The 13,967-nt window shown below is 37.6% G+C and overlaps 2 protein-coding genes across 2 annotated transcripts; one reads left to right on the top strand and one right to left on the bottom strand.

The window, feature by feature from the left end:
- Positions 1–670: 670 nt before the first annotated feature.
- LOC106409857 (putative ubiquitin-conjugating enzyme E2 38) lies at positions 671–5,355 on the bottom strand. The gene is made up of 6 exons (XM_022705430.2): positions 5,008–5,355; positions 3,908–4,342; positions 3,754–3,817; positions 3,541–3,680; positions 3,133–3,444; positions 671–3,025 (listed from the first exon to the last, which is right to left on the bottom strand). Exons 1-6 carry the CDS (start codon positions 5,104–5,106, stop codon positions 2,753–2,755), a joined length of 1,323 nt encoding a protein of 440 aa, XP_022561151.1. The 5' UTR covers positions 5,107–5,355; the 3' UTR covers positions 671–2,752.
- A 4,318-nt stretch (positions 5,356–9,673) lies between these two features.
- LOC106407845 lies at positions 9,674–10,936 on the top strand. The gene has a single exon (XM_013848703.1). It carries the CDS (start codon positions 9,674–9,676, stop codon positions 10,934–10,936), a length of 1,263 nt encoding a protein of 420 aa, XP_013704157.1.
- The last annotated feature ends 3,031 nt before the right edge of the window (positions 10,937–13,967 follow it).

The following is a 13,967-nucleotide window of genomic DNA, read 5'->3' as shown; positions in this document are numbered from 1 at the left end:
TAACAGTTTTAGTAATTTATAGCCGTTTGTAAAAATTCAAAATATAACATATACATAAAAATCTAAATTTTTATTATATGGTTATTGTGGTTGTTTAATTTATTTAATAGCTTAAAATTAAACAAATATGATAAAAGATACACTATTTTTTATCAAATCTTTATTATTCAAAATCATTAATTGTCATATATACTTTAGCCACATTAGGCAATTCCGTAAATTTTATTTAAGAAAATAATAAAGTACATTAATGATGAATTTATTGTTAGTTTAATAAAAAAACTTATTATATAATTAGATGAACCAACATATTTCTCTAATGGTTCTAAGAATCATTTTAATGATGACATGTGTCTACAAAAAGAAGTTGTAATGCTTCTCAAATAATATATAGGGGATACAAACACAACATCGCACCTCTGTTGTTTATCTCTCTTAAATTACGATATAGCTGATTTTATGAGACTTTAGTCGGTTCCTAACATTGTCACTCGAACCGAACCGAAAACCAGAATAACCAAACTGAAATCTAACCAAACCGAACTTAAATAACAAATTGTTTTCACAACCAAAAACGAAACAAAAAAAATTGAACCGGTATCAAACTGAAAACCAAACGCTGAGACGTATATATGATTAAAAATGCATATTGTATATTATCTATATAATGTCTACGGAAACTTAAATTAAATTTTATTACTTTTCATACACTTTCACTCTAGGCGCGGGTATCTACCTAGTTACTTATTCGACAACCTTCTCCAAATAAAATAAAAGTGCTAACCTCTTCTCATTCCATCAATCACAATCATGATATTTATCATTGATTATCGGTGTTCGATACTAAATCAACCAAAAACACTATTTTATAAAAGAATTAATAAGTAGATATTCTATCACAACCACCAATTTGTACATCATAATAATAAGAAAATTTGCTTATAATCAAAGACAATTGTTTCATGTGATAGACTTCTCCATCAATAGATTATTTCTTACATTTTTTTGCTAAGTTAGAAATTGTATTAATAAATATTCATGTAAATAAAAAATTTAAAAACATCAGGTGTCTTGTTCGCCCTAATTTCAAACTCTTTCAGGCACTATTACCGAGGAGCCGCCAGCCTCCATTTTCCTCGACGCCGGTGAGACCTCCGGCCGCCGGCATCGGGCCCTCTGCTCCGTCCAGTGCTCGTCACCCTCTTCTGCTTGTTCCTCATCGTGTTCTGCTCTGCTCCGTCTTCGGAGTTTTCAATTTAGTGTTTTGACCACCAGACTCGTCTTTTGGGGGTCTTCTCACTTCGCCATCATGCCTGTCAGCTTCAACCATCTTCGAATCTCTAGATCTATGTCTCGTCGACATGGTCTTCCATCAGCTCTGCCGTCTCTTCCGCATCAAGTTGTTAGTGATACTCTTTCACCATGTGTAGCTGGGACTCCACCGTGCTGCAGGGTTTCAGTTCCGATAGCACACTTCTTGCTAAAGACGAGCTCCTCTCGGACCAATCTCACCAGATCCAGCTCGACAAACACATGTTTTAACGGTCCTCTTCTCTGGGATTCCGAGGAGACCCGACGTACCGCTCTTCCACTGCGTCTTGCTGAAGAACTCGTTTACTCCGGAGGTCCCACCTCACCACGCTCTGAAATGCACCGTCTTCCCTTTGGCGGCGGCAGATCCATCTCCGGCGTGTGTCTGCTCTCACTTCTGTCATACCCACTCAAACGTTTGTCTAGGGTTGGGCCGAGAGTGTCCTTTAGTTGGGCATGGACTACAAAGTCTACAATATTTGCTAGCCCACAAACCAGCCATCCAAACCTGAAACCTACGGTATTTTTTTTAAATTACAAATGCGGTATTGGTATTGGCTTTTTTGATAAGGATTTCTGGTGGATTCATCTGGGCCTTTAACTTGCGTATAATGGCATATCATCTTTTTAAGAAGATATTATATGTGGACTCATTGAGACGGGATTTATTTCGTTCTTTTTTTTTTCTCTGGAGGAGAGTACTTTTCTACCATACATTCTTCTTGTGAAAGAAGATGTCTCCTCCGCGTTGCTGAGCATTAGTTTCAACTTTACCACCGGTTTGTTATCTTGCGTAGCGGTCTGTACGGAGCCAGAAGATGCAACCACCGAGATTACTATGTGTTGTCTCGAAGGTGAGGGTTGGCCTTCAACGTCACATTATGTGACTAAGTTTCAGCTGCCAGATTTTGTCGGGAATGCTCTATCGACGCATCCAAGCTTTGTCTTGAATTCGCAGTTATATTCCTTTGAAGATCTATCTTTCTTAATTTGGTTTGTTATTGTAGTTTATGCTTTTGATTTAAGAGGATGGATAATTCCCTCTTATGTTTGTACCGAAGAAAGTTAGATGAACGAAAGTTGTGTTCCAAAAACAAAAAAAAAAAAAAAAAAAAGTAAATAAAAAATTTAATAACAAAAGTTTGAAGGTAAAATAGGCCTAAAATAATCAAGAATTAAAATCAAACGATTACTTATCTAGTGATAACGCAATGGGTGTCGTATAAATAATCTTAGCTTATAATAATACAAATGTTAAAAGAACATATGATACTCAAAATTTAATTTTATAAACTAAAAAAGTAAATTTATTTCTCAGTTCTCAATATTCATAAGAAGCTTAATTATCATACCTACACTAGGACATTTCTGGAAAAACAACATAGACTATCCATTCCCCGTTAACTTGAGATATAAATCATAAAACAATGGTGGCTTTGGCTCAACCCGATAATATGCTTCTCTTAGTCAGTGGTTTCTGCTTTTCTTGAAGCTCCTTGACTCCTAATTTAACGAACTCATCCACCACTGTCTTCATAAAGCAAGCTACTTCGGCCATAAACTTGTCTGAGCCCCTCTTGCTAGTTTCCGAAACATCTTGGACACCACCTTTAACCATAGATCCAAGAGGAGCTCCGTTTTTATAAGCATTGCACGCTTTCACAATGTCGTGAGCTCGCATGAAGTAATGGCTGCGAACAAACTCTTCAAAGTGCTGGCACATAATTCATCAACAACCAATAGTTTTAAAAAATCCCTAGTTTTAACCCCAAACTTTGGAAAACGAAGAAAGAAACAGCTGAATGTTTGACTACATATTACCTTGGGTGGTTTTCTCATGCTGTAAACCATTGTCTTTAAAGACAATATGAATATATTCTCACTGTAAGCTTCAGAAACAAGCTCGCCTGATTCAGTCCCCTTGCTCTGCTCGTAGCCAGGTTCGTTAAAGTATGGTTTTTGATTCAAGATGAGTGCTTGGATTGAGACAAGAAGCTGTAACATTGTGGACTCCTCTGGAATCCAACTCTCCCTTGTGTTACCAGTCCAGGTACCGAGAAGACTTAAGCATACTTTACCACAATTGTATAGATTCGGGTTTATTCTAAGCCCACCGGCATGGTAATGAACTTTCTGTCAGCAACCAATTGAAACTTACAGTCGCAAAGGGCTTAAGGCAAAAAAAAAAAAAAAACAGAAGAAATATCAAGAAAGTTGGTAAGGACATACTGGTGGCGCTGAAGGATAGGTGTCTGAGAACTGAATATCGAAAAAGAAAAGACCGTCACTGTAAGGAGTTCCCTCGGCTCCAATAATTACAGCTCTCAAAAGATCCATTCTTGACTCACAGGCTCGGACAAATATCGTCTCTGTTTGTGATTAAGAACAAATAGGTATTAAGAATGTTGCTTGCATTGATCTGAATTAGTAATATACACCAACCTGGCAAATCATTCTCAAGAATCTTCCAATCTGATTGAACCTTTTTCACCCAACCCTTTGCGTGCTGATAGAGAAAAAAGAGAGGCAACTAAACGTTTAAATATCAAAGAAGGATTAAAGAAACAGCCTCGGAGATGTTAGATACAAACATCACCTGCTTTGAAGCTTTTCCCTGGGAAGCAAAGTGATGATCCGAGAAATCATCAACAGTGTCAAATCTTTTAAAGTCTCGCAGAAAATTAGCCTGAGCTGAAGAAATAACCTCAGCCGCTATAAGGCGAGAAGAGGTAGCACAATTATCAACTTTAAAAGGTCCTGAATGAAGAGATGGCACCATCGCTATATTATGAGACCTAGGTTGAGTAGACATCACCACTTCTACATCAGTCGGGATATTATGAGAATTTAGGATGGCTTGAAACATTGCGTAGTCATCAAGCTCCATCGGCACGGCTTCACTAGCTAGATGACTAAATGGTTTATGATCAAAAGAAGATGTATCTTGTATAGCTTTTCCTTTGTTCTTCTTATCAGCAACATTGTTGCGGAATTCATATTCTTCCACATCAATCACTTCAGAAATTACAGCCTGACAAGATAAAAGCACCAAAAGTTATACTGTTAATATATATATATATATATATATATGTACGGTCAACTGCGATTGACATCAAATTACAATAGAGAACCAAGTGAAATTCTCCAAACGTTGACACGAAATCTAATCGATTTCAAACTACGATACACAATCAATACGAAAACAGGAACGAATAAAAGAAAACGCATCACTCCAGAATTTCTTAACTTTTCTTAAAAGAAGTAAAGAAATAAGAAGACGTAAATGTGTTTGTCTCCATGTAGGGGTGTCAAGGGCTGTCTACGTACAACGGCAAAGAAAAATAGATGTATCTTGAATCTTGAATCTACATAGCTAGTAAACGTTAGCAAACAAAACAAAATTCAAGATTAACCAAAGCCCAACATTACCCATAAATTTAAACATAACCCTAAAACACCAAAAGGCCATATAGATGATCATCACGCATAATGAAAGCCTAAAAACATCTCTAACGATAACTCTATTTTAGAATATTTTTTTTAATCATACTTCATTTCCAGGTTTCAAAAAAAAAATGAAACTACTTTAAAAAGTGGAGAAAGAGAACTACGATATTGGAGGTAAATATCGAACAATTAAGTAAATCAGTAAAATTAAGCACAATTAAACAGGACAAAAGGACAAAAAGATCGAACCTGTCTGGGTTTTCGAGTTCTCGAACCCGAAGCTATTGGAGGAGGGGAGATCTCCACCACGTCGGGATCCATTGCCGAAATTCGCCAAGGTTGATTCATTCTGTTTCACAACTGAAAAGAGATGACAAATTATCTTTCGATTTATAGCAAAAGATGTCAAGGAAATAATATTAGGTCTCTCCACATTCCCACTGTCTCCTGAAGAGTCCAGATTTCTCTATTTCTTTCAACACTTGTAAACAACGAGTCAACTTCCTTCTTTAAATCTTGGCAAGTTTCGTTCAATAACTACAAGATCTAAAAATCTGCGTAAGACAATTACATATAGTTAATTCATACTTTTACCTTTTCAAAAAAAAAAAAAATCATACTTTTACACAAAAACTAGGTTTATACTAGGGCTAAGCCCGGGATTTTCTAAAATATTTATTTTTAATTATATTTCCTATTTATTTCAGTATTATATACATATATATTAATATTATCAAAACATAAATCATTAGACTATTTTCCAAAAATTTAGGCTTTCATTCTTTTTGCTTTTGTCTAACGGATTTGAATTTTTATCACTCAGAATAAATTTGTATTTTTTTTATTATTAAAAATTATGTATCACGTGAAGAAAAATATATAAAATAATTAAAGAGGAGTTTAATTTGAATATTTTTATCTTACTTATTTAAGTTTATGTAAAATAAATTTACATGTACATACATTTGGAATTTAATTTTGGCCCTTGGAACCATTAAATGTATAACTTTCAAGGGTATTAGAAAATTTATCTTTCAAATTTTTTTGTTCCTCTTCGTTCTTCATCTATGTTGATGTATTTGCAAATATATAATTAACTAATTAATTAATTTTAAATAATGTTCATAATCGTATTTGCACAATATAACAGTACTGTTATATTTTTCAAAATTGGATGGTGATCAAAATAATTATTAACAAAATATAACAAATTTGTATTGTGGTTAAAAATATGCATTATAGTTGTCTTTGGATGTCACATGCTAATACATGATATATAACTGAATTTTTTTCTCACATAATCTACGAAATAGGCTTGCATGATCATTATATCATCAATCTATTACAAATGCTTCTTGTTTTTATGTATACTAGCTTTCGACCCGCGTGCCCACACATATGTTTTCTTTCACTTTAATATAATATTGAAAATTTGTTCTATATTATTGAATGTATATAATTTAAACACTTACCGATTTTTGTAATTTATTTAATCTGTATTGTTTAAACAACTCAATTTTATAACAGAAATATATTGTAATTTTATATATTTTCTACTATAGTTTATGGTTCTAGTCAATTTAAAGAAATATTTGCACTGATAGATTTTTTATCTAAAAAGTTAGATAAAAACTTGATCTTGACCATCCTGTCAAATAAAAATTTAGATAATATATTTATTAAATAGCATATTTGTAAACATTTTTTTTCACAACAATGTGACATATAGTGAAATTAATTTAATATTTACAGCATTGCATTTTAGTTCTTACTAATTTATAATTAGGTATTAGCCTATTTGTAAACATTTAATAAAACTGGGATTATGAAATCAAAATAAAAATCCATTGCGGCTTATTTATAAAATATGTTATATTTATAGTACCAAATTCACATTAATTTATCATCAAAATCAAATGAAAAAATATAATATAGAAGTCAAACTAATGGGCCATGTCTGGAGATAATATAAAAACTAAGCCCGGATTTGTTAAATAGATCTGTCCAAGAAAAAATTGAAGTAAACAAACATACCTTTTTCTTTTGGAGTTTGATGTTGAGCGGTCGGTGAGTCAAAGTTAAGTTTTTCATCTTCTCTTCATCTCTGATGCGGCTCAAATCAGTAGCTGAACCAGAGGCCAACCAGTTGCACCAATCAGCTAACCAAAAAACCAACCAAGATATGTGTTCAGTCAAAACAGAGTATCTCACCAAACATGAGAAATTTTTCCATGCAACCAATTTTCATGAATTCTAAACTCAACAAGGAATCACACCCAATTGGAATCATCTTCAAAGCTATACAAGGAATATATGAATTTTACAAGCTTGAGGTTCTCCAGTCCGTCCATATGCGAGTATCCGAGTTTAGAAGTTGTTTCAAGCTCAACGAAGAAGCGTTTCGACCCAAAACAACTCCTCGACTTCAATATGTATCTCTTAGCTTTCCAACAAGCCAAGAATGAGGAGGAAAGTCCACGGAATTATGGAGTTATGGCCCATTTCCTTAAACCGGTCAAACCAGTTTCGCAATTGCCTAATTTGGAGTCTCACCGGTTCAATCTTAGTCAAACAAACAGTGGCGAACAGGAGAGGTTTATAATCATCTTGGAATTATATCCAACGATCCAGGAGGAGTATATAAGAATTCTTACCATGCACCAGAGCCCACATGATAAGGAGGATCTTATTGTTTGGGAACTTTCCAAAACTGGATGCATTCACACTTTGGGGAATAAGTCACCAACGACCAAGCCATCAAAGCTGCAACGTTTTGGAGGTATTACTTGATTTTCTAGAAGTCCTAATATGCACCAGCACTCACCGGAACCCACGGGATCTACCAAGACTTCACTTGCCATTTTTGGAGTAATTCTTGGAATTATTTGCCATCAATTCCCAATGGCTCTTTCCAAGCCAAGTCTACAATGATTTCGACCAAGTCTTCAGCATTCAAGATGTTCCTAATAAACTTACCTAAACCCTCAAAACGTCCAGATACAAAACTAGAATCAAACCCCTTGAAGAAAGCCTTTGGATCCAAGATATCTTCTAACAACTAGTTTTATCGGTTTTCCTTCTTTGTTTGCTTCTTTCTTTGTTTTAGTTTTCTATATAAGTTAAGGCGCGAGTCTATATAAGCTCTGTCTAGTCTTCCTTGTAAGACACCTTTTCAATCTTGAAGAAATAATAATCAGTTTGTTTGGTTTTATCAAAGAGAGTCTTTGAATAGAAATATGTCTTTATGATACTTGAGTGATTCTTGTGTTCTATTGATTCGTCTAGCATTGGTTGTTTGTGTGATCAACAGCCAGTGTTATTCCATATTGAGAGAGTCAATCAAGCCCATGGATTGAGAGAGTCAATCATCTTCTATCCATCACCAATTCCATCTTCGATCATCAATCATCTATCCATCAATCCACCCCATTCTATCTTATCTAATTATTTCACTTTCTGTTCTTATTTTATCATTCATAAAGTCTTTTTTCTTCCTTTGTTTGGGGTTATCTTGGACGTGAAGGAACAGTAGTTCATCCATCAACCACCTCCATCTAAACTGATTTCTCAACCATCACCATTTCATCAACCATCTCACCATCCTAGCTTCCGGGGCTGTATCAATCTCCACAAACATAACGAATCAAACTCATTTGATTTACGGACATGATGAATTCTAATCCACTTAACCTTCATATTCATCTGAGAAGAAAATAATAAGGTTAGAGTCTTCATACTTTTTCCTTTAGCTTTTGAGATTTCATTTCTAAGATATATTGATTTAGTGTTTGTTTCATATATGCTACTCGTTGTAGATCAGCAACTAATAGTTAGATCGAAACATGCAATCTAAGAAAAAAAAAGAGGATGGTGAATTTGAGAGGATGAATTGAATATAATGTTAAAGATCGGATCAAAACAAACATCTTGCATGTCTCAAATCGGTAACGAATCAGTAAAAGACTCCCCTTTTGATTTCTTATGCTGACTAATTTTAACTCTGTTTAGTTTGATTGAAACTATTTCCAAGAAAGGGTCTGAATTTCAGACCACTATATACATGGCGCTAATGGTTTGTATATTTGCGTTTCAGAAAGTGATCTAACACAAAGAAGAATGTAAGAAGAAACCAACAACAAAGCAAACCTCAAGAGTAGAATGGAAGGCTCGGATTTGTTGCTCTCGCATCTATGGATGATGTCTGAACTTGATCGGATCTGAAACATAAAGAGGTTAGTATACAATCCTAAACTATTAGATACTAGTAAAAGCAATGTGTATTTGAATGTAACAAACGTTTGGAAAGCAAAGTTACAAATTGGTCGGCTAAAACCATGATGAATGTATCTCCTCCAAAGGGCAACTTGAACTCGCCATGAGGTTTTAAAAGGCCTGACTTTTGTGAGAGGCACAAAAGTTGTATTCTTAGACATGTTTAGGTTGTGACATATAATGATTTTTTTTGAATCAATAGAGATGAGATATATATATATAGTTGGCTTACTAACAAGTAGGTTCATTGTAGATAAGTGATAAAATCAGATTTTTCTTTTTCTGCTCTCCACCAGAATTTTTCTCCGACCTAGTACGTTGGTTTTGACTTTATTACTTTCCTCTCTCATCGTTGAGTAGAGCTTCCTTACCGGCTTCGAGTACGGTCTATTTTTGGAATATTAAAACTCCCTTATTTCTGCTCTTTCTTTTTCCAAATATTTTCGAATCCGATCCTTCAGAAAATTTCCCTTTTCCCTCCTTTGCTTTGTCAACAAACCCATTTCTTGATATGATTTCGCAGAAAAAGGTATCCGAATTCAATCGCATTAAAGGTCACCACCAATCACGTGTAATAGATCTTCTCTCAAAAAAAGACTTTTCACGGTGGTTCCTCAAGGCTATTGACGAATGTACTGCTCCGATGTCTAAAGAACTATTCTCTGCGATGAAATCCATGACGCTGGAAGATGATGAGCCGATCACACTCCCTGATGAGCCTCGCTTTAGAGTCTTTGATGAGAACTCCCTTAGCCTGCTGGGGAGACTGCTGAATCCTGACTGTCAGTCTATGTCTCGAATGATAGAGGATATGCCAAAACACTGGAGATTGGTTGGTAGAGTTCGTGGTATTGCTCTCTCTAGAGAGAAGTTTCAGTTCATCTTCAAGCGCGAGGAAGATCTACAAACGGTCTTGAGTGATCGACCATGGTCTTTCATCTTCTGGACCATGCTCCTCGAACGATGGACAGAATCTCCTCCGAATGACTTTCTCACGAAGTTTGAAGTTTGGATACGCATCAGGAACATACCATCCAATTACTACACCATTGATACCATGTTTGAGATGGCCAAGGCTATTGTAGAGGTCAAGGTGGTAGCTTATGATCCTAAGGTGTCTCAGAAGGCTGATTTTATCCGTGCTCAAGTGATTTTTGACATATCTAAACCTGCTAGAGAAGAGAAGATCTTTAACCTCTCAGCTGGCAAAAGTGTTGCAATCTCTTATGAGTATGAAAAAATCAGGAAAAAGTGTTTCCATTGCTTTAGACTCACGCATGAGAAAGTGCAATGCCCTTGGCTGAAAAACAAGCACCATAACCATCGCACTCCGGTGAAGGGGTCATCTTCTCAGACTCCACCAATGGATCTCACAAAAGGAAAAAGCAAAGAAGGCGAGACTTTCATACCACGGCTCTTGGAAGGTCCCCCAGGCTTTCCATCTCTATTCCCGGAGCTGTCTAAAGAGGATCAACAAAGTGCCATGTTGTACATCTCTCATGCTGACCCTACAGAGCGCCTGGCGAGAATTGAAAGAGTTAAACAAAGTATTAAAGATACTAAGGACCAAAGAGAGCATCAACGCCCCATCATCACTACTGATATCAGCCAAGGGAAAGGGATGGTTTTTCGCTATACTGAGGATGGTGAAACTCTTAAGTCTATCTCATCGTCGGGAGGTGAACAAGCCAGCAAGCTGGGTGCGCCTCTTATTACTCAAGAAGCTGAGAGGGTTGAATCTGGTGCTTCTTCTTCACAGTCTCTGTACACTGAGAGTTCTACAGGCTTTAGTATGGGGGCATCCAGTAAGCCTTCTTCTAACTCCGGGACCCACGGTGAAAAAAAAACAGAGGAACAGGCCCCCAGCGTGGAAGAGAAGGTTGCGTACAACTACAGTCCCGTCTAAGCTGACACTAGATGACAATCCAGAGGATTCAGGAGATAGTCGTACCAAGAGAAAAGCAACTGACCCTGCTTGTGAAGGATCTAAGAAACAGAACCAAAACCAATGTACTCCGGTGGCTTCCGTATTGAAGCCGCTGCCCCCCTCCAATGAGCGTACTGAGCTGGAACTGTCAAGGGGCGGAAAACACCGAGACAGTTCAACGGATCAGGGAGATGCGCCGGGTGTATTTTCCTGATTTTTTTGTTTCTCATGGAGACTAAACAAAAATCTAGTTACTTAGAAAAATTGAAAACAAGTTTGGGTTATGACAAGTTACTTACGGTTGATCCTATTGGTAGGAGTGGAGGAATGGCTGTTATGTGGAAACAGAGTTACGTGGTCGACATACTGAATAGCGATAACAGGATCATTGATTTAAAGGTTACTCTTGGCTCTTTATCCTTCTTCCTTACGTGTGTCTATGGAGACCCAGTAAGAGGTAGAAGACAAGTGATATGGGACAGATTGTCAAATATTGGAATGCAACGTGACGAGGCGTGGATGCTGATTGGGGACTTTAATGAACTTAAGAGCAATGACGAAAAATTGGGTGGAGCCGTCAGGGAAGAGAGCACTTTTTGGGACTTTAGGAACATGGCAGATACATGCAAGATACGAGAGCACACAAGCCATGGGAATCTTCTCTCTTGGGCGGGGAAGAGATATAATGCATGCGTACAATGCCGTTTGGACAGAAGCTTCGGCAACGATGAGTGGTTTCGCTTGTTTCCGAGATCAAAAACAGAGTACATGGACATGAGGTCATCTGATCACAGGCCCATTAGGCTTAACTTTGCACTGGAAGTGGAAGAGAAGCATAAGGGACACTTTTTCTTTGATAAGCGCATGATGGGAAGAAGGGGTGTAGAGGAAGCCATAGCTCGCAGCTGGGACCCAGGTGACACGACATCAGCCTCTAGCATCATGGACTGTATTGCGCGATGCAGAATGGAGTTGGCCAAGTTGAAGAGATCGGAAAACATGAATTCCAAGACAAAAATAGAGAAACTGAAAGCGGATTTAGAAAAGGAGATAGCGTCTCAATTCCCGAACTTCCAAAGAATGAGGAGGTTAAAACAAGAGCTATCAGTTTCTTTATTGGAAGAGGAAAAATTCTGGAGGCAATGGAGCAGAGTGGAATGGTTAAAGGAGGGGGACAGAAACACAGTGTTTTTCCACAATGAAGTCAGAGGAAGACGCCTAAAGAACAAGGTCTTAATGCTTCACGATGTCTTTGGACAAGAAAACTACTCTGAAGGTTCTAAAGGCAATATCGCAGTGGAGTTCTATAGGGACCTCTTTATGAGCTCAAATCCGATGGACATGGAACCTCTGTTTGTAGGATTTCCGGTTAAGGTGACAGAAACTATGAACGAGATGCTTACTAGAGCGGTCACACCAGAAGACATCAGACGTGCAGCATTTGGAGTTAAAGGTGACAGCGCACCTGGTGAGGATGGACTAACATGTCATTTCTATCAGCGGTACTGGCATATTGTTGGTCCCAAGATTATTCAAGCAGTTCAGGGCTTCTTCCTCGCAGCTATCATGCCTGATGGATGGAACCATACTCAGTTAAGCTTGCTGCCAAAAGTCCCCAACCCATCGGAGATGACTGATATGCGCCCCATCAGTCTATGTTCTGTCCAATATAAGATCATATCTCGTATCTTGTGTGATAGGCTTAAGAAGGTTCTACCAGACATAGTCTCTGACACTCAGGGAGCCTTTGTAGCAGGTCGACTGATAACATACAACATCATAGTTGCTCATGAGATGGTCCATGGACTACGTACCAATAAGAAAGTGGGAGAGACATCTATGGCTATCAAGACTGATATGTCGAAAGCTTATGACAGAGTAGAATGGAACTTTGTGGAGATTTTATTGGAAAAAATGGGATTTGCAAGAGATTGGATCAGATGGGTTATGGCTTGTATAAGTTCAGTCTCCTATGCAGTTCTGCTCAACGGTCAGTCCCACGGTTTCATTAGACCAGAAAGAGGAATAAGGCAGGGAGACCCGTTGTCTCCTTTCCTATTTATTCTTTGTACAGAAGCTTTAGTCAATGTACTAAACCAATCGGAAACACAAGGAAAGCTACATGGCATCAAACTATCGTCGAGTTGTCCAGCAGTTCACCACTTGTTGTTTGCTGATGATAGTCTTCTAATGTGTGATGCTACGGTCTGTGAGAGTGAAGAGATCAAAAGCTGTCTCAAACTCTATGGTGATGCCTCCGGTCAGGTTATCAACACATCTAAATCTTCTATCATCTTTGGCTCGGGGATCAGTCAACAACAGAAGACGGAGATTCAAGAAGTTCTAGACATCATGAAGGAAGGCTGTGAAGGGACTTATCTGGGGCTTCCAGAATGCTTCAATGGATCCAAGAAAGACCTTTTGAACTTCATCAAAGAGAGGCTAGAAGGTAGACTTCAAGGTTGGTATACGAAAACACTTTCTATGGGAGCCAAAGAAGTTTTAATCAAGTCTGTCGCTCTTGCTTTGCCTATATATGCAATGTCGGTCTTTCAATTGCCGAAGGAACTCGTCGCGCGGCTTACTAGTGTCATTGTTGAGTACTGGTGGAGCAGCGGTGACAAGAAGAGAAAAATCCCCTGGGTAGCATGGCAGAAACTGTGTAAACCGAAGGATCAAGGGGGTATGGCTTTTCATGACATCGGAAGATTCAACCAAGCTTTGCTTGGTAAGCAAGCGTGGAGAATATGGAGCCGTCCAAATTCTCTAGTGGCAAGGGTCTTAAAAGGGCGGTACTTCTCTAAAAAATCTTTCCTGGAATGTGGCTCAGGCACTAGACCTTCTTTCACTTGGCGCAGTATACTACATGGGAGAGAACTACTGAAACAAGGATTATAGCTATAGGGAATGGTGTACATTCCAATGTCTGGGTGGAGAACTGGATAATTTATGGGATCCCTAGACCACCTATGTATAGAGAGGATAGAGAAGTGAACCTTGCATTGAAAGT

The sequence above is a fragment of the Brassica napus genome, chromosome C7 (assembly GCF_020379485.1).
Source record: "Brassica napus cultivar Da-Ae chromosome C7, Da-Ae, whole genome shotgun sequence".
Classification (NCBI taxonomy): Eukaryota; Viridiplantae; Streptophyta; class Magnoliopsida; order Brassicales; family Brassicaceae; genus Brassica; species Brassica napus.
Note: the sequence above shows the minus strand (reverse complement) of the source record. Positions and strands in the feature narration are given on the sequence as shown.